The 22,042-nt window shown below is 37.1% G+C and overlaps 1 protein-coding gene across 5 annotated transcripts in view; it reads right to left on the bottom strand.

The window, feature by feature from the left end:
- LOC123566557 (protein C1orf43 homolog) overlaps window positions 1–22,042 on the bottom strand; it is a 74,705-nt gene that overhangs the window by 10,986 nt on the left and 41,677 nt on the right. For all 5 annotated transcript variants that reach the window (XM_045360775.2, XM_053549749.1, XM_053549750.1 and 2 more), the window contains 3 exons: window positions 13,275–13,328; window positions 12,255–12,415; window positions 527–585 (listed from right to left, as the gene is read on the bottom strand). In XM_045360775.2, coding sequence (XP_045216710.2) covers window positions 527–585; window positions 12,255–12,415; window positions 13,275–13,328 — 274 coding nt within the window. The remainder of the gene's footprint in view (window positions 1–526; window positions 586–12,254; window positions 12,416–13,274; window positions 13,329–22,042) is intronic.

Raw genomic sequence — 22,042 nt, 5'->3', positions numbered from 1 at the left:
CCGGCATGGCTGACTCATGGGTTCTGCACATCATCTTGATGAAGTGATCATTTGACCCAAGTCTTATAAAATTCCTTCAAGGGGTTTAGGAGATATAGAGCGGACACAAAATGGAAGGCTCAAACCTTTGCCCTTGAGGTGTGACCTCTACCTTGAGCCGACTTATGAGTTCTGCACATCATCTTGATGAGGTGATCATTTGACCCAAGTTTCATGAAAATCCTTCAAGGGGTTTAGGAGATATGGAGCGGACACGAAAGTGTTACAGACAGACGGAAGGATGGACAGAGACCATTCCTATAACCCCCCACAACTTGTGGCGGGGGATCAACAAGCACTAGCTATCAAGAACATTTTGTACAGAGTTTGCGCAATGGTAACCATTAATTTTCTTCAACATCACATGTGAATTTACAAAAGGAAGTGTTTCATTGTGTTGGACAGGTGACAGGTCAAAGTAGCTCTATGAAGTATGATAATAAATCTTAGGCACATTTTTTGTGTGTAGCTTCCCGAAAGTACATACCAGTTGACAAGCTCCTCCAACATCTCTGAATACTTTATAAAGTGAGATTCTTCAAATACCTGAAACAAGACAAGTGTACTGTAATTTACCCCTACATTATAATGACCTCATATATATAATCATTAATGCAAAATGTCTGAGTTATCAATAGTCATAATTTTGTGTATAAAAAATGGCTAAGAAGTAAGATTTATACGTATCAAGTATCAAGATTTGCTGAATCTAAATAACCTGAGTAAACAAACAAGCCTTAAATTAAATGTAATTAATGATGTTATGCAAAGACTGCTTTAATCTGTAAAACAATTTAATGCAGTTAAAAACTTGGTTAAAAGGAATTTGTCAGGGTCACAATCGAGTGTCCGCTATATCAGAAGTATGTTATATCCATACAGCAAACATAGTTCTCCGTAACTGAACTGTCAAACAAACATGTGATGTACAGCAATCAGGACTGGCCTGAACTGTAAAACAAACATGTGATGTACAGCTATCAGGACTGGCCTGAACTGTCAAACAAACATGTGATGTACAGCAATCAGGACTGGCCTGAACTGTAACACAAACATGTGATGTACAGCAATCAGGACTGGCCTGAACTGTCAAACAAACATGTGATGTACAGCAATCAGGACTGGCCTGAACTGTCAAACAAACATGTGATGTACAGCAATCAGGACTGGCCTGAACTGTCAAACAAACATGTGATGTACAGCAATCAGGACTGACAAAACTGTGATTTTAGCCATTATTGATGTGTTTAATTGCTATCTTATCAAAATAAAATTGTATTTATATATCTATATTCATTCACAAATGATTTCATATTGATCTGTTATTGACTTATCATACATGTGATCTCCAGGGCGGAAGGGTTAAAATCATGATTTTTGACTTGCCAACTGTCTCCTGACCAAAACCGTAATTCTGCTTTTGAAACATTTTCGATTTTCAGATTTTGTTTTTTTTCGACAATGACTTGGGCAATAATTACTGCGGACTACCAAACATGTTTACACTGTAAATCAAAGCTTAACTGAATATTGTGTATCATACATGTGTGACATGTGTGTAGCTTGAGGAAATAGTGTTTTTCACAGGTGACTTTTGATAGCATGATTGTTTGTTTTGATAAGGGATTAGACCAAGGATTAATGACAGAAAAGGAAGGTTGTGATATTATCGGGTAATTGACTGTTTAAATCAATCCAGTAACGTCGGGTCTTTTTCCAGATTTGCCAAGTTCTGAAAAAGATGGAACAGCAACTCGTAGCAATTATTTTCAACTTTTGGATAAAGATAGAGAAAAAATATCTTGAAAATCATTGCTTTCAAAATGCCCAAGCGTCCATGCTCTCCATCGGATCCTAAACCCAAGACACCTAAGTATATGAGAAAGTTCAACAACGAATGGAAAAGGGATCTTAAGTGGTTAGATGTCAGTTGCAAGGGTAATGAATATGGATATTGTGTTATGTGGAAAAGAGACATCAGTTATTAACTTACATGAAACAAGAAAAGTGATACTGATGAGTGAATATTAATGTTGTGAATACTGATGTGTGTAAATATTGATGTGTGTGAATATTGATATGTGAATATTGATGTGTGAATATTGATATGTGAATATTGATATGTGAATATTGATGTGAATTGAATATGATATGTGAATACTGATGTGTGAATATTGATATGTGAATATTGATGTGTGAATATTGATATGTGAATATTGATGTGTGAATATGATATGTGAATATTGATGTGTGAATATTGATACTGATGTGTGAATATTGATACTGATGTGTGAATATTGAAAAAGGGCCATAATTGAGTTAACGTCCTTGTCCTAGTTGCAGTCTTGTCTACATATGTAGACTATGATGGTAAACAAGTGTTCAAAGTTTCAAAGCCATATGACAAACAGGTTTGGCAAAATATGGACTGGTATGAAAATTTTTATTTCCAAGTCCAAAAAGGGCCATAATTCAGCCGAAATGGTTGACAGAGCTATGTACTCTTGCCTACAGATGGAGATCATGAAGATAAACAAGTGTTCACAGTTTCAAAGCCACATGTCAAATAGTTTTGACAAAACTTTGACTTGTACGAAAACTGAACCAATTTCCAAGTCCAAAAAGGGCCATAATGCAGCCAAAATAGTTTGCAGAGTTATTTACTCTTGCTTACAGATGGAAATCATGATGATAAACAAGTGCTCAAAGTTTCAAAGCCACATGTCAAATAGTTTTGACAAAACGTGGACTTGTACAAAAATTGTACCAATTTCCAAGTCCAAAAAGGGCATTACACAGCCAAAATAGTTGACAGAGTTATGTACTCTTGCCTACAGATAGAAATTGTTATAATAAACAAAATGATAAAAGTTTCAAAGCCATATGTCAAACAGTTTACACAAAAAATGAACTGATACAAAAAACTGAACCAATATTTGTAAGTTAGGGGCCATAATTCAGCCAAAATCCTTGAGTTATGTACTCTTGCCTAAAACTGGACATAGTGATGGTACAAAAGTGTTGAAAGTTTCAAAGCTTATCTCGAAAAGTTTTGTAAAATGTGGAATGGTACGAAAAACTTTACCAATGTGTGACACTGACACTGTGGGGAGTAGGATAGCTCTACTTATCCTTCAAATAGTTGAGCCAAAATTTTATTTTGTCTCTAAATTGTACCTTTGAGTGCTTAATTGATGTCGATAAAAAACCCTCGAGTTTTGGGACCCCCAACTCTAGCTAAACAAGAGCTGTCACAGGAGACAGCACGCTCGACTATTTCGATGCTGGATAGTGAAACTGGGCACACCTGAGGAAGCTGGAGCTGTCACTAGAGTGTTTAATGACTCCAATAAGAATGAAGATACTGGACAATAGCTTGAGTCTGTGTCAAAAGTATTAATAAGAGAGATAAAGAACATAAAATAAGTATAATTCTAAGCAAAAAGAGGGATAATTCATGAAATATTGGTGCAAGAGTGATTTTTGCATCTTATGTCATGATGTGGGTGTAGATGTGGAATAACAACTTTAAGTTTGAATCAAATCCATTTTGTAATAAGTGAGATATAGTGAAAATGCATCAAAATTAACCTGAAAGTCTAAGTAAAAGGGGGGCATAATTCGTGAAATATTGGTACCAGAGTTGTGGACCTTTTGTGGGTGATAAGGTGGAACAACTATTTTAAGTTTGAATCAAATCCATTTAGTAATAACTGAGATAGAGTGAAAGTGCATCAAAACTTTAACCTGAAATTCTAAGTAAAAAAGGGAGATAATTTATGAAATATTGGTGCAAGAGTTATGCACCTTGAGTCATATGATGTGAGTGATGATGTTGAATAACTGTTTTAAGTTAGAATCAAATCCATTTAGTAACAGGAGTGCCAGAATGTCACAATATACGCCCGTCACAGCAAATTTCTTTACACTAGCACCTGTATTTGTTTAGTAATTATTGTAATTCTTCTGTTTTTTTAAGTCCAAAAAAAACTCTTACCAGGTAGAGATACCTTAAAATACACCTAAAATTTGAAAGTAACATCTATGTTGTACCACAGATAAGTGGTCTTGGTTTTTCCCTACGGTCAATTATAAAAAGTTACAATATAAAGTTATTTATAGTAACAACTAAGGGAAGTTAATCTTAAAAAAAAAAAAAAAAAATAAAGTCCACACAAAAATCCTTACCAGGTAGAGATAGGTCAAAATACACTTTAAAATTGGATGTAACATGCATGTTGTACTACAGAAAAGTAGTCTCGATTTTTCCCTACGACTAGTAATGAAAAAGTTACAATATAAGCTATTTATAGTAACAACAAAGGGAAGTAATTCTAAAGAAGTGACCTGCGCATGACATTCCGTCTCATGATGGTGTACAATTGTCCCAAGTTACATCAAAATCCCTCCATGCATGAACAAGAAATGCTCCGGACAAAGTCATTCTTGTATCTGACCTTTGGCCTCTAAGTGTGACCTTGACCTTAGACCTAGGGACCTGGTTCTTGCGCATGACACTGCGCCTCGTGGTGGTGAACATTTGTGCCAAGTTATCAAAATCCCTCCATGCATGAAGAAGAAATGCTCCGGACAAAGTTTTCATTCTTGTATCTTTTGACCTCTAAGTGTGACCATGACCTTAGACCTAGGGACCTGGTTCTTGCGCATGACACTCCGTCTCATGATGGTGAACAATTGTGCCAAGTTTCATTAAAATCCCTCCATGCATGGAGAAGATATGCTCCGGACAAAGTCTGTGGACGCCGCCCGCCCTCCCATCCGCCAGGGGCGTTCCTATAATACGTCCTGTTTTTCAAACCGGCGTATAATAGATGAGGTAAGAGTGAAAGTGCATGAAAACTTTAACCTGAAATTCTAAGTAAAAGGGAACATAATTCATGAAATATTGGTACCAGAGTTATGGACCTATTTTAGGATGTTAGAGATAAAGGTGTTTTAATAAAAGATTGTGATTATTCTAAATATAAATGAAGTGATAATAAAATAATGTAATCATGCACTTAACTGTGAATTTTTCAATTTGCATATTTTAGTGTGTTACCAATTGCAGTATTAAATCTTGAAAATACTAACCCAGTTTGTTATAAAGGGGTGTAATGCCATAATGGAACATAGGAATGTGTTCCTTACAGCTGAGTTTTCACTATATCCAATTTTGTTATATCCATGTGTATTTCATACAAGAGGGCCATGATTGCCCTGTATCGCTCACCTTAGTACCATTGCTCAAAATGATATGATCATTTCAAACCAATCTCATTAGAAGCTGCTAAGGTGTATTCATTTAGATAACAAGAGCAAGACAGCGCGCTCAAATTTTCTCAGTGCTTGACTCTGAATTAGAGCTTTGCCAGTAAAAAAATTCCAAGTTAAAAAGGGACATAACTCTGTCAAAACTAGAGATGCTTTTGAGAAAAGCGCATGTCTCCCACAACTGCCTAATCATCTAAATAGTAAGTCAGTCTTTATATACTGTTTACTTAATCCACATGTGCATGCGCTTTCTTGACACCAAAAGGACGCCTATACTACTAGTAGTATAGGCGTCGGTTTGGGAGTAAAACTGCGCAAGAAATCTGAGTGTTTTTGGTAATTCAAGGGCCATAATTCCAAAGTGCCTAGGCCGATTTAGCTAGTTATCGAACTTGGCCGAGTACTCATTGGTAGACACATTTTGTTGAAGCTTGGTGAAGATCGGATGAGAAATGTTCGACTTGGACTGCGGACAAGCTTTGTGACAGACACACAGACACACACACAGACTGGAGTAAATCAATATGTCTCCCACACCACTGTGTGATGGGAGACATAATTCTAATCAGAATTATGAGAATTGTGTCTCCTTTGAGACTTCGATAGTAAATAACTATTTAAGGAGGTAATCTGTCATAAAATCAGTCCACAGTTATCTACCCTGATTGTCTCAGTCCAACTAATGACAATAATGAAATTTCAAATAAGTCCTATAAATACTCACTGATATGATTTAATTTTGATTACAATCAGGGGAGGTAATCAGATATAAAATAACTCTGGAACCTATGACTGGATCTGACAGATTCGTCATTGAACCCAAGATTTATTGTTGTTGAAGATATTTTGGAAGTTTGTATCAAATCAAACCATAAATGAAGTCTCTATATGGCTGCGAAAGCCAGAATAGCAAATTTTGGACCTTTAAGGGGCCATAACTTTGGAACCCATGATGGAAGCTGGCCAGTTCAAGAAAGGAATCAAGATCTTGTAGTGATACAAGTTGTGTGCAAGTTTGGTTAAAATCAAATCTTAAATGAAGCTGCTATTGTGCAGACAAGGTCAAAATAGCTAATTTTGGCCCTTTCAGAGGTCATAACTCTGGAACCCATTACGGGATCTGGCCAGTTCACGAAAGGAATGGAGATCTTATGGTGACACAAGTTTTTTGCAAGTTTGATTAAATTCAAATCATAAATGAAGCTGCTATTGTGATGACAAGGTCAAAATAGCTAATTCTGGCCCTTTCAGGGGCCATAACTCTGGCACCCATAATGGAATCTGGCCAGTTCAAGAAAAGAACCGAGATCTTATGGTGATACAAGTTGTGTGCAAGTTTGGTTAAAATAAAATCATAAATGAAGCTGCTATTGTGCAGACAAGGTCAAAATAGCTAATTCTGGCCCTTTCAAGGGCCATAACTCTGGAACACATAATGGGATCTGGCCAGTTCAAGGAAGGAACCAAGATCTTATGGTGATACAAGTTGTGTGCAAGTTTGGTAAAAATCAAATCATAAATAATGCTGCTATTGTGCAGACAATGTCAAAATAGCTAATTTTGGCCCTTTCAGGGGCCATAACTCTGGAATCCATACAGGAATCTGGCCAGTTCAAAAAAGGAACCAAGATCTTATGGTGATACAAGTTGTGTGCAAGTTTGGTTAAAACTAGAAAATGCTTTTGTAAAAAAGCCCATGTCTCCCCCAATGCAAAGTCCTAGAGGCAAGAAGTCAATAGGGGTCAGGAGCGAAAGTCGAAGAGACACTGATGGTTGGCTGCAATAGGGATCATCTACTTGGCATGTCCAGTCATCCCGCTAAATTTCAACACTCTTGGCCTAGTGGTTCTCAAGTCACTGTTCAGGCTCCTGTGACCTTGACCTTTGATCAAGTGACCTCAAAATAAATAGGGGTCATCTACTCTGCATGTCCAATCATCCTATTAAGTTTCAACATTGTAGGTCAAGTGGTTCTCAAGTTATTTCCAAAAAATGATTTTACATGAACAGGCCACTGTGACCTTGACCTTTGACGGAGTGACCCCAAAATCAATAGGGGTCATCTACTCTTCCTGACCAATCATCCTATGAAGTTTCAACATTCTGGGTCAAGTGGTTCTCTAGTTATTGATCGGAAATGGTTTTCAATGTTCAGGCCCCTGTGACCTTGACCTTTGACGGAGTGACCCCAAAAACAATAGGTGTCATCTACTCTGCATGAACAATCATCCTATGAAGTTTCAACATTCTGGGTCAAGTGGTTCTCTAGTTATTGATCGGAAATGGTTTTCAATGTTCAGGCCCCTGTGACCTTGACCTTTGACGGAGTGACCCCAAAAACAATAGGGGTCGTCTACTCCAGCAGCCCTACAACCCTATGAAGTTTGAAGGTTCTAGGTCAAATGGTTCTCCAGTTATTGCTCAGAAATGAAGTGTGACGTACGGACGGATGGAAGGATGGACGGACAGACGGACGGACGGACGGACAGGGCAAAAACAATATGTCTCCTGGGGGAGACATAATTATTACTTATACACATGTGTAATATCTACAAAAACTAACAAGAATGTATCTTTCCAAAACATTAGGTATAAACGTATGGCATTCAAATATAAGCCTATTTCTTTGTTATGTGTTTAAATGTAAGAAGTAGTATTTGAATATTTTTACTTATACACAAATAAGAAAAATCAACAACAACACGTGTAGCGTTTGTTCATAGATAATTATTAACTTCCAACATTTCGGCGTTAAGCCTTCCTCAGGGAAGAATAACAATAAAAACAACGGACGTGACGTCGTTATACTTATACACAAGGAATAATAATGTATTAACTATATGTACCAAAACCTTGTACTTTTTTGCAGGTAAATTTTATCATACCCCACCCACTTTTTTCTAATTTCAAATTATGCGTCCCCTTAAGCACTATTAACAACAAGAGGACCATGATGGTCCTGAATCGCTCACCTCTTCCCACATGACCCAGTTTTGAGTATGACGTCGTTTTTTCTATTATTTGACATAGTGACCTAGTTTTTGAGCTCATGTGACCCAGTTTTGAACTTGACCTAGATATTATTAAGATAAAAATTCTGACCAATTTTCATGAAGATCCATCGAAAAATATGGTCTCTAGAGAGGTCACAAGGTTTTTCTATTATTTGACCTACTGACCTAGTTTTCGAAGATACGTGACCCTGTTCTGAATTTAACCTAGATATCATCAAGGTGAACATTCTCACTAATTTCCATGAAGATCTCATGAAAAATATGGCCTCTAGAGAGGTCACAAGGTTTTTCTGTTTTTATACCTACTGGCCTAGTTTTTGACCGCACATGACCCAGTTTCGAAACTGACCTAGATATCATCAAGGTGAACATTTAGATCAATTTTCATGAAGATCCATTGAAAAATATGGCCTCTAGAGAAGTCAAAAGATTTTAATAATTTTAGACCTACTGACCTAGTATTTGACCGCAGTTGACCCAGTTTCAAACTTGACCTAGATATCATCAAGATGAACATTCAGACCAACTTTCATACAGATCCCATGAAAAGTATGGCCTCTAGAGAGGTCACAAGGTTTTTTTATTATTTGACCTACTGACCTAGTTTTTGAAGGCACGTGACCCAGTTTCAAATTCGACCTAGATATCATCAAGGTGAACATTCTGACCAATTTTTATGGAGATCCATTCACAAGTATGGTCTCTAGAGAGGTCACAAGGTTTTTCTATTTTTAGACCTACTGACCTAGTTTTTGACCGCACATGACCTTGTTTCAAACTTGACCTAGATATCATCAAGATGAACATTCAGACCAATTTTCATACAGATCCAATGAAAAATATGGCCTTTAGAGAGGTCACAAGGTTTTTCTATTATTTGACCTACTGACCTAGTTTTTGAAGGCACGTGACCCAGTTTCAAACTTGACCTAGATATCATCAAGGTGAACAATCTGACCAATTTTCATGAAGATCTTGTGAAATATATGGCCTCTAGAGAGGTCACAAGGTTTTTCTATTTTTAGACCTACTGACCTAGTTTTTAAAGGCACGTGACCCAGTTTCGATTTTGACCTAGATATCATCAAGATGAACATTCTGACCAACTTTCATAAAGATCCCATGAAAAATGTGACCCCTAGAGTGGTCACAAGCAAAAGTTTACGGACGGACGCACGCACTGACGCACGGACGGACACCGCACGATCACAAAAGCTCACCTTGTCACTTTGTGACAGGTGAGCTAAAAATAGCATCAGCAAAATTTTTTTTTATCTATTACAAATTTGCTTTTCGCTTTGTGAAAGCATGGTATATGAATATTGCCAAATTATTTAACAATATCTCGGACCTTGTGCTCATAAGAATATTGAATTTATGTATATTTGGATTTATGTAATATTTTGCCGGCAAATACTGTCGTCTTATATCATGGTATTCTGTCTCAAATGCCATCTGGCATATCTTACATATACGATCCTCCCTTGCTGTATTATTATACCTCCCTCGTTTTATTTCTAAGCCATGCGAGGATGTACGTATTTTTGCTAATTTACGTATTGTAATTACAGATAAGTACTCTTCATGTTTAAAGTCATACTTAAACAAACAATAGGTTGATAACTTAGGGCTGTTATTTATATGACTATTCCAATTTTGTCTGTACTGGCCACACAACCGATTAACAAATGACTTGATAAACATTGTTTCATTGGTAACTGACTGTTGGTTCCAAAGATATCCAAATCCATTAACATTTAATAGATCCTTAATACCAGTAGCCCATGCTGTTTTACCCATCTCGTCAAATACTAACAACATATTATACCATATTTTTACAAGTCTATAATTCTGCATTTTCAGTATTTTCAACCAATATTTAATACAGCGTTTGGCTACTGCTATAAACAGTGGATAACGGCCACAGTCTCCTAATACTGCTGCATTTGAAGTGTTTTGTTTAACGCACATATATCTCTCACATGCATAGTTGTGAACAAGTTCTAAAGAATTGCGTTCTTTTGTACCCCATAGTTCTGCACCACATAAAAGCTCTGGTGCCACTTTAGTATCGAATATATTGAAGAAAACAGATTTTGGTAAAGGACCACATTTTTGCCATCAATCCATCTATCATGTTTCATAAAAAATATCTTGTGCTTTCTTAAGTTATGACAGAATGCACAGTAAGTGACAGACAGATGAACAGAATGACGGGCAATTGGAGAAAATAATGTGCATGTTCTTCACACTGCCTTCTACTTGTTAACCAAAGTTCATAAAAAATCTTTAATTTGCACTTTTAAAGTTATCAAAGAATGCACCTTTTAGTAATACCTTTGGACTATTTTTTGCCATAGAAACCACATTTGCTACAGCAAAAAATTAAAAGAATGTGCATATTCTCATTATCCATGTACCAGGTTTCATGAAAAAATATCTTGTACTTCTAAAGTTATCACAGGACAAAATTGAGGAAATTCAGTTTTTTAAAGGGTGGATCAAGCAGTAGCAGAAAAACTGGAACCAATTTTTAGCTCACCAGAGCACAAAGAACTCAAGGTGAGCTATTGTGACTGGTCATTGTTCGGGGTGTGTCATCCGTCGTCAGTCAACATTTGCCTTGTGAACATTCTAGAGGCCACAGTTGTGATCCAATCTTTATGAAACTTGGTCAGAATGTTAGTCTTGATGATCTCTAGGTCAAGTTCGAAACTGGGTCATGTGGGTTAAAAAAAACTAGGTCAGCAGGCCAGATCAAAGGAAAAGCTTGTGAACACTAGAGGCCACAGTTATGACCCAATCTTTATGAAACTTGGTCAGAATGTTTATCTTGATGATTTCTAGGTCAAGTTCGAAACTGGGTCAGGTGGGGTCAAAAACTAGGTCACCTGGTCAAATCAAAGGAAAAGCTTGTGAACACTCTAGAGGCCACAGTTGTGACTCAGTCTTTATGAAACTTGGTCAGAATGCTTGCCTTGATGATCTCTAGGTCAAGTTCTAAACTGGGTCATGTGGGGTCAAAAACTAGGTCAATAGGCCAGATCATAGGAAAAGCTGGTGAACACTCTAGAGGCCGCAGTTGTGACCCAGTCTTTATGAAACTTGGTCAGAATGTTTGTCTTGATGATGTCTAGGCCAACTTTGAAACTGAGTCATGTTGGATCAAAAACTAGGTCAGTAGGCCAGATCAAAGGAAAAGCTTGTGAACACTTTAGAGGCCACAGTTGTGACTCAATCTTTATGAAACTGAATGTTTTTCCTGATGATCTCTAGGTCAAGTTCGAATCTGGGTCAGATGGGGTCTAAAACTAGGTCACATGGTCAAATCAAAGGAGAAGCTTGTGAACACTCCAGAGGCAATAGTTTTGAATCAATCTTTATGAAACTGAGTCAGAATGTTTGTCTAGATGATTTCTAGGTCTAATTTGAAACTGGGTCATGTAGGGTTAAAAACTACGTCACTAGGCCAGATCAAAGGAAACCTTGTTAACACTCTAGAGACCGCAATTTAAGTTTGAAACTCATGAGAATTAGAATGTTTGTCTTGATGATCTATAGTTCAAGTTCGAATCTGGGTCATGTGGGATCAAAAACTAGATCACCTGGTCAAATCAAAGGAAAAGCTTGTGAACACTCTAGAGGCCACAGTTGTTACTCAATCTTTATGAAACTTTGTCAGAATGTTTGTTTTGATGATCTCTAGGTCAAATTCGAAAGTGGGTCATTTGGGTTAAAAAACTTGGTCAATAGGCCAGATCAACTCTAGTGAGCGATATAGGGCCATCATGGCCCTCTTGTTGATCTCCTTCTAAGACAATAATTATGTTGACTATAAATTCAATATTCTCTGGAAATTCTTTAACGTTATATACCGATGAATGACATACCATTATTTATTCTACAGTACCGAAGGATGTACTTTACCTCAGGTTTATGTCTTGCATGTTCATATAAATCTATGAATTGTGTGACAAGTTCTGTAGGTGCTATAGATAAATACTCAGGGTATATTGTAGTCAGGTAATCTCTCATAGTCTGGTTAGGATGCCTACATGCTGCCGGTACCTCTCGTCTTAATGCATCATCTATAGTAAAAATATCATGGCTGTCATTCACTGAAACATTTTCTATCAATATAATATATATCTACTGACATACTGATAATGCATAGATATATCAATATATCTACTGACAAATACTGATAATGCATCGATATATCAATATATCTACTGACAAATACTGATAATGCATCGATATATCAATATATCTACTGACAAATACTGATAATGCATCGATATATCAATATATCTACTGACAAATACTGATAATGCATAGATATATCAATATATCTATCAATATATCTACTGACAAATACTGATAATACATCGATATATCAATATATCTACTGACAAATACTGAAAATACATAGACATATCAATATATCTATTGACAAATACTGATAACACATCGATATATCAATGTATCTACTGACAAATATTGATAAACTACAAAGAAACTAAAGGCAGAAAGAAACAGTTCCACACCAGTTAAATTCAAGATTAGATAACACTTTTTTTCTGTTGTAATCTAAGAATAGTAAAGTTATATTAATATTAAAGTCAAGTCATATTTGTTTCTTTGGAATATTTAATGTAAACATTTTTTATTTATCTTTGCTTTTTTTGCCTCATTTTACATTTTTTCTTTATCAATACAAACTGACAAACATATTGTCAATTCATAAATGTCCTGATTATATTGAATGTGTCAGGAGAACTCACAGGGAATACAACTAATTTGTTAAAGCCACTCATTTATATTTTTGGGTAAAAACAAGACTTCTTAATCTTTCCATACATAACATGGATACTTAGAAGACAAAAGCATTTTTACATATTAATAATTCCTCCATCCTTCCATTTACACAACATAATAGAGACTTACCAAACCTGGAAAATGCATCCACTGCTTTCATTCTATAGTAGAAATGATTTGGCCCTGAAATAAATAAATGGTTGTCCTATAAAACTAGAGGAGATGTAAGATTATCTGTGTGTAAAAGACCTGAGCTCAATATTATCTGTGTGTAAAAGACCTGAGCTCAATATTATCTGTGTGTAAAAGACCTGAGCTCAATATTACGTGTGTGTTTAAAACCTGATCTCAAGATCATCTGTGTGTTTAAGACCGGAGCGCAAGATTATCTGTGTGTTTATAATCTGATCTCAAGATCATCTGTGTGTTTAAAACCTGACCTCAAGATCATCTGTGTGTTAAAAGGGTAAGGAAAGCCTGAAAATAAGTAATTCTACATGAAAGCCATCATAAAGACTTTCATAATGCTGAAATTTTTTTTAAATCGGACCATTATTGAAAAAGATATGGCAGTTCGTCATTTGCACACTGCTGAATTCTTTATTTAGCAAAAAACCTTTTAAATGGATTATTTTCGTATGTTTCTTGAGTGTAAGGTGTAAAACTGATAACTTCTTTCATTATAGCTGGAAAAAGTTGAGAAATTATTTTACAGAAATAAGTAAATACAGTTCAAATGTGTATATAAAAATTTAATAAATCCACCATTTTGTTTTCTGTTGTCATGGAAACAAAATGGCCACCAATTTGACCAAATATTTAAATGCTCATAACATTCTCATTTTTACTCCAATTCTGAAAATTCTTTCACTTCTTTAAATGATTTAAGAAATCCCAGCTGATGAAACTTTAGAAAAACATTGCCTTTCCCTATAAGGCCAGAGCTCAAGGTCATCTGTGTGTATAAGACAAGAGCTCAAGTTTATCTGTGTGTGTAAGACCAAAGCCCAATGCTATCTGCATGTATAAGACTAGAGCTCAAGGTTATCTGTGTGAATAAGACCTGAGCTTAAGGTTATCTGTGTGTTTAAGACCTGAGCTCAAGGTTATCTGTGTGTTTAAGACACAGACTCAAGTTTATAAAACTGAGTTTGAAGACCAGTCTCAAATCTCCTGCATCTGACTGGCTGGTTCTGAGCTCACTTTTGAAACTGACAAATGGCAAGGTTGTATTTCCTAAACTGGTTTCCAAACTAAATGTGGCCTCTAAAGTGTAAACAAGCTTTTCCTTTGATTTGAACGGGTGACCTAATTTTTGATCCACATGATCCTGTTTCGAACTTGGCATAGGAACCACCAAAATAAACACTATGAACAAGTTTCATAAAAAATAGAGTCATAAATGTGGCCACTTGGGTGTTAACAAGCTTTTCCTTTGATCTGACCTGGTGAGCTAGTTTTTGACTCCACATGACCCAGTTTCGAACCTGGCCTAGAGATCATCAAGCAAGTTTGTATCAAATCAAATCATATATGAAACCTCTATATGGCTGAAAGGGCCAAAACAGACTAGAAATGTGTGACAGACACGGATGCCCCCGCAACATGAGAAAGGTCACAGGCATGGTACTGCTAACAAACAAAAAGAAGGACCCTTGGCCAAGGGAAGTTGATCATAACAAGAGGACCATGATGGTCCTGAATCGCTCACCTATCCCCACATGACCCAGTGTTGAACTGAGTATGACGTCGTTATTTCTATTATTTGACATAGTGACCTAGTTTTTGAGCATATGTGACCTAGATATCATCAAGATAAAAAATTCTGACCAATTTTCATAAAGATCCCATGAAAAATATGGCCTCTAGAGAGGTCATAAAGTTTTTCTATTTTCAGACCTACTGACCTAGTTTTTGACCACACGTGACCCAGTTTCAAACTTGACCTAGATATCATCAAGGTGAACATTCTGACCAATTTTCATGAAGATCCATTGAGAAATATGGCCTCTAGAGAGGTCACAAGGTTTTTCTATTTTTAGACCTACTGACCTAGTTTTTGACCCCACGTCACCCAGTTTCGAACTTGACCTAGATATCATCAAGGTGAACATTCTGACCAATATTCATGAAGATCTCATGAAAAATATGGCCTCTAGAGTGGTCACAAGGTTTTTCTATTTTTAGATCTACTGACCTAGTTTTTGACGCCACATGACCCAGTTTCGAACCTGACCTAGATATCATCAAGGTGAACATTCTGACCAATATTCATGAAGATCTCTTGAAAAATATGGCCTCTAAAGAGGTCACAAAGTTTTTCTATTTTTAGATCTACTGACCTAGTTATTGACCGCACGTGACCCTGTTTCGAACTTGACCTAGATATCATCAAGGTGAACATTCTGACCAATTTTCATGAAGATCCATTGAGAAATATGGCCTCTAGAGAGGTCACAAGGTTTTTCTATTTTTAGACCTACTGACCTAGTTTTTGACCCCACGTCACCCAGTTTCGAACTTGACCTAGATATCATCAAGGTGAACATTCTGACCAATATTCATGAAGATCTCATGAAAAATATGGCCTCTAGAGTGGTCACAAGGTTTTTCTATTTTTAAATCTACTGACCTAGTTTTTGACCCCACGTGACCCAGTTTCGAACCTGACCTAGATATCATCAAGGTGAACATTCTGACCAATATTCATGAAGATCTCTTGAAAAATATGGCCTCTAGAGAGGTCACAAAGTTTTTCTATTTTTAGACCTACTGACCTAGTTTTTGACTGCACGTGACCCAGTTTCAAACTTGACTTAGATATCATCAAGGTGAACATTCTGACCAATTTTCATGAAGGTCCATTGAGAAATATGGCCTCTAGAGAGGTCACAACGTTTTTCTATTTTTAGATATACTGACCTAGTTTTTGACCCCACGTAACCCAGTTTCGAACTTGATCTAGATATCGTCAAGGTGGGTCTTGCGCGGGACACGTCGTCTTACTGTGGTACACATTCATGCCAAGTTATTTGAAAATCCATTCATGGATGACAAAGATATGGACCGGACACGAATGCACTATCATGAAAAATGACCTTTAACGTCCAAGTGTGACCTTGACCTTTGAGCTACAGACCTGGGTCTTGCGCGCGACAAGTTGTCTTACTGTGGTACACATTCATGCCAAGTTATTTGAAAATCCATCCATGGATGACAAAGATATGGACCGGACACGCATGCACTATCATGAAAAATGACCTTTAACGTCTAAGTGTGACCTTGACCTTTGAGCTACGGACCTGGGTCTTGCGCGCAACATGTCGTCTTACTGTGGTACACATTCATGCCAAGTTATTTGAAAATCCATCCATGGATGACAAAGATATGGACCTGACACGAAAACTGCGGACAGACCGACAGACTGACAGACGGTTCAAAAATTATATGCCTCCCTTCAGGGGCATAACAATAATTCTAAGTCAACACAAAAATCCTTACCAGGTGGCGATAGGTCAAAATACATCCTAAAATTGGATGTAACATGCATGTTGTACTACAGAAAGTGGTCTTGATTTTTCCCTACGACAAGTAATAAAAAAGTTACAATATACTGTGAAATCATTTAAATTCGCTGGCATGAAATTTCGTGCAAACGCGAAAAAGGACTGTTTCGCGTGGGCTTTAATTCGCGCATTTTCAATTTTAGAAATGAAAAAAATAATAATAAATAATAATAGCGCGGTCTTAAATTCGCGCATCGGTCCTAGCGCGAAATACGTGAAAATTCGTTCTACGCGAATAAAAATGATTTCACAGTAAGCTATTTATAGTAACAACTAAGGGAAGTAATTCTAAACTAGGGACCTGGTTCTTGCGCATGACATTCTGTCTCAGATTGGTGTACAACTGAGCGAACTTACATCAAAATCCCTCCATGCATGAAGAAGAAAATGCTCAGGACAAAGTCAATCTTGTATGTGACTTTTGGCCTCTAAGTGTGACCTTGACCTTATACCTAGGGACCTGGTTTTGCGCACGACACATCTTCTATCCATGCTTATTATTTGTGTCAAATTATTTTGAAATCGGACCATGCATGTCAAAGTTATGGACCGGACACAAGGACCACATTATCAGTATATATGTAGTGAAAATTGGCTAAGTTCAACCAAGGACTGTGACCTTGATCTTAGACCTAGGGACCTGGTTTTTGCGCGTGACACATCATCTATCCATGCTTATCATTTGTGTGAAATTATTCTGAAATCAGACCATGCATATCAAAGTTATGGCCCGGACACAAACCAAGTATAACAAGGCAGTCTGTTATGGATAGTGAAAGGGTAAACCTTTGACCTTTAGCTGTGACCTTGACCTTGAACTGATATGGCCGACTCATGAATTCTGCACAACGTCTTGATGAGGTGATCATTTGACCCAAGTTTCATGAAAATCCTTAAAGGGGTTTAGGAGATACAGAGCTAAAACCTTTGACCTTGAGTTGACATGGCTGACTCATGAGCTCTTGATGAGGTGATCATTTGACCCAAGTTTGATGAAAATCCTTGAAGGGGTTTAGGAGATACAGAGTGGACATAAAATGGAAGGCTCAAACCTTTGACCCAAAGCTGTGACCTTGACCTTGAGCCAGCATGGCTGACTCATAAGTTCTGCGCATCATTTTGATAAGGTGATCATTTGACCAAAGTTTTATAAAATTTCTTGAAGGGGTTTAGGAGATATAGAGCGGACATGAAATGGAAGGCTAAAACCTTTGACCTTGAGTTGTGACCTTGACCTTGAGCTGGTATGACTGGCTCATGAGTTTTGCACATCGCCTTCATGAGGTGATCATTTGACCCAAGTTTGATGAAAATCCTTCAAGGGGTTTAGGAGATATAGAGCGGACACAAAATGGTAGGCTCAAACCTTTGACCCTCAGTTGTGACCTTGACCTTGGGCCGGCATGGCTGACTCATGGGTTCTGCATATATCCTTGATGAGGTGATCATTTGACCAAAGTTTGATGAAAATCCTTCAAGGGGTTTAGGAAGGCTCAAACCTTTGACCTTCAGTTGTGACCTTGACCTTGAGTGGGCATGGCTGACTCATGGGTTCTGCATATTGTCATGATGAGGTGATCATTTGACCCAAGTTTTATAAAATTCCTTCATGGGGTTTAGGAGAAATAGAGAGGACACAAAATGGAAGGCTCAAACCTTTGACCTTGAGTTGTGACCTTGACCTTGAGCTGGCATGGCTGACTCATGGGTTCTGCACATCGTCTTGATTAGGTGATCATTTGACCCAAGTTTCATGAAAATCCTTCATGGGGTTTAGGAGATATGGAGCGGACACGAGTGTTACGGACAGACGGAAGGACAGACAGAAGGACGGAGGGAGACCATTCCTATAACCCCCCACCACTTGTGGCGGGGGATTAACAACTTGGTGACCTTGACCTTGGGTATTTTGGGCCCAGCCATTGCATATTGTTTGTTTGAATGCTGGGCAATCTTTATGTGAAATTACAGTAAGATATTTATAAGCAATAGTAACAAAGACATGACAGAAAAACAAAGGTTGCCGAAAAACTTTAACCAAGAAAGTGACACGCCGACGCTGGGGCGAGTAGAATAGCACCCTATTCTCCGAATAGTGGAGCTAAAAAGGGCCATAACTGAACTAAAATCCATATTCTAGTTATGTAGTCTTGCCTACATATGTAGACTATGACTGTAAACAAGTGGTCAAAGTTTCAAAGCCATATGACAAACAGTTTACACAAAATATGAACTGGTACGAAAAACTTAACCAAGATTTCTAAATAAAAAGGGGCCATAATTCAGACAAAATCCTTGATGGAGTTATGTATACCTGCCTAGAACTGGACATGGTGATGGTACACAAGTGTTGGAAGTTTCAAAGCTTTATCTAAAGGTTTTGTCAAAATGTGGATTGGTACGAAAAACTTAACCAAGGTGTGAATAGGATAGCTCTACTTATTCTTCAAATAACAACTAAGAATTAATAAAATTGAGGTACAACACCCCTGAACACCAGAAAGGTTTTAACCATACTTATTTATAGATAACTAGTTTCGGTTCTCTATGAACCTTCATCAGGATGTACATATTAGAAAAATGTTAACTAAAGTACAATTTTATACCATCATATTCATGACATTTGTTACTAAAATTAGAAACATTTGTTACTATTTATAGACTAAATTTGGAATATTGCCAAAATGTAAATAATAATAAAAGATAATGAAAGTCAGTCTGTGTTCTTCAATATTCCATTTATGTAGTGGACACTAATGATCTGTTCATTAAGTTCCAAGAATGTCCCAGTTTCGTCCAAACAAACTGTTTCTGTGCTATATGATTTGTGAGGTAAGTCTATGTTTATACAGTTTCTTGGGTCAGTGTCAGGGTGTTGTGCTCTTAAATCCAGGTCCATAGGTTCTGTGATGTTGGTGTCCGGGATCGGAGATAGTGGTAGAGGTGAAATTGGTGGCAGAGTGTCAAATGTACATTTCTCCACGGGTGTACCGATTGGTACATCAGTAAGTCATTTTTTCTTCCCTGGAACTACTCTGAATTTCAGGTTCTTCAGCGGGATCGTCTCTGTTGCAGTGTCAGTTGGTGTTTTTCCTGGTTTGATTTTGGGCAGTTCTTGTATAGTTTTGATGTTTGCTATCTTGATGTGAAAAGTTTTGCATGAGTGTTTCCTCAGGTATTCAAGCTTTTTGTAAGTTTTGTGACATCACGAGCATTCATACCTTATATTTGCTTCTTCTTTGGGCTGGTCCCTATGTATTTTTGAATGTCTATAGAATGTACTTGAATTGTTGAATGCAAGTCCACAAATTTCACATAATTTAAAGTAGGGCGTACCTTTCCTCTGTCTCTGATTTACCGATATATCAAAGCTATGATCAAAGTGTTCCTTATGAATTTTTTTGTTTCATTTTCATGCAGGAGGTACTGAAACTTTTGCAGACGGGCGGGTTATTTGGATTGTACATGTATATGAATGGTACTGTTTTCTTATCTTGTGTTGTTTCCTTAATCTCTTCCAGGAGAGCCTGTCTGTCAATTTGCACTGCCTTCTTAATGGCTTTTTTTATTATTCTTGTTGGATATCCTCTTTCAGATAGATTTCTCTGTAGCTGGAGCGTGCATTCGTTACAAAATTGATCCGTACTACATATTCTTCTAAGCTGGATTGCCTGGTTATATGGTATGCTGCTCTTCTGTTGTGGATGGAACGAAGTATAATGTAGATACATATGTGCATTGGTAGGTTTTGTGTACAATTTTGTGTTCAGGTTACCATATTCGTCTTTTAGGACCATGACGTCAAAGGAATTTGCTTGATTCTCGTTGCTTGATTGTTTCGTGGAAAGTGTTTAGGGCCATCATGAAGGATCAAATCCTTGCGGGAGTGTGGCCAGACCATGAATATGTCATCGATATATCTCCACCATGTCATGGGTTTTAGCTTCTGTGTTTCCATGAATCTTGATTCTAGGTGTGCTATGAAGGGTACTGCATAACTAGAGGCGCATTTCATTCCCATTGTGGTTCCCAATGTTTGTAATATTTCTTGTTGAATTGGAAGCATGTTTTCTTTAAGATAAAAATCATGAACAGAGTATGATCCAAGATTTGGGGTTGTCGGTGGTTCTTGTGTCTAAAGCATGTTTTAGTGCTTTGATGCCTTCTGTGTGTGGTATTGATGTGTATAGTGCGCTTAAGTCAATTGTAACTAATAAGGAATGTGGTGGTATGCGACCTAACTTCTTCAGCTTCAGTAAGAAATCATTGGTATATTTGATGTAAGAGGGTACATTTTGTGCTAACGGTTTTATATTGAAGTCCACAAACTTAGAAAGTTTTGCTGTAGGTCCATTACAGGCGGAGACGATGGGTCAACCAGGATTGTTTTTCTTGTGTATTTTTGGGAGCATGTAGAAAATAGGTGTACGGCAATATTCAGGTTGCAGGTTATGTATGTGTTTAAGCGGGAAAAGATCATATTTCTTAAGATAGTTTAAGAAATTAGTTGACATAGGGTCATTCAGTTGTCCTAGACCTTCACGTATATAGTCCTCTTTGTTAAAAATTACAACTGCTCCTCCCTTGTCTGCAGGTTTGATGACGATGTCTAGATTATTAGCTAGAGATGTGATCACTATTCTTTCATTTTCAGATATGTTAGAATTGATATTTTTCTTATGCCAATTTAGTAAAATGTTGTTTATATGTAGAACGTACGCTTCTAGATCTGTGCACTTTCCTGCTTTAGGTGTCCATTCAGAGCTAATTTTGAACTTATCCCCATGTTGATCAGTTATGGAATCTTGAAACAAGAGCACCGCCTTGCGGGTGCTGACGCTCATCTGATTTTTTTGTTTAATAGAAATATTGTCCTACCCATGATTTTCTAAGTCTAAAAAGGGCCATCATTCTTGCAAAAAGCAGGATAGAGTTATGTTTCTTGATGTACAGTGTCCACTTATGATGGTGAAAAACTGTTGCAAGTTTTAAAGCAATAGCTTTGACAGTTTATGAGAAAAGTTGACTTAAACATAATACTCAACCAAGAAAATGATTTTCTAAGTCCAAAAGGGGCAATAATTATTGCAAAAAGCAGGATGGAGTTATGTTGCTTGCTGTACAGGGTCAGCTTATGATGGTGAACAAGTGTTGCAAGTTTCAAAGCAATAGCTTTGATAGTTTAAGAGAAAAAGTTGACCTAAACATAAAACTTAACCAAGAAATCTGATATTTTCTAAGTCCAAAAGGGGCCATAAATCTTGCAAAAAGCAGGACGGAGTTATGTTTCTTGCTATACAGGGTCAACTTATGATGGTGAACAAGTGTTGC

This window comes from Mercenaria mercenaria, chromosome 8, assembly GCF_021730395.1.
Source record: "Mercenaria mercenaria strain notata chromosome 8, MADL_Memer_1, whole genome shotgun sequence".
In the NCBI taxonomy this organism is placed as follows: Eukaryota; Metazoa; Mollusca; class Bivalvia; order Venerida; family Veneridae; genus Mercenaria; species Mercenaria mercenaria.
The sequence above is the reverse complement of the archived record's forward strand: the minus strand, read 5'-3'. Positions and strand labels throughout refer to the sequence as shown.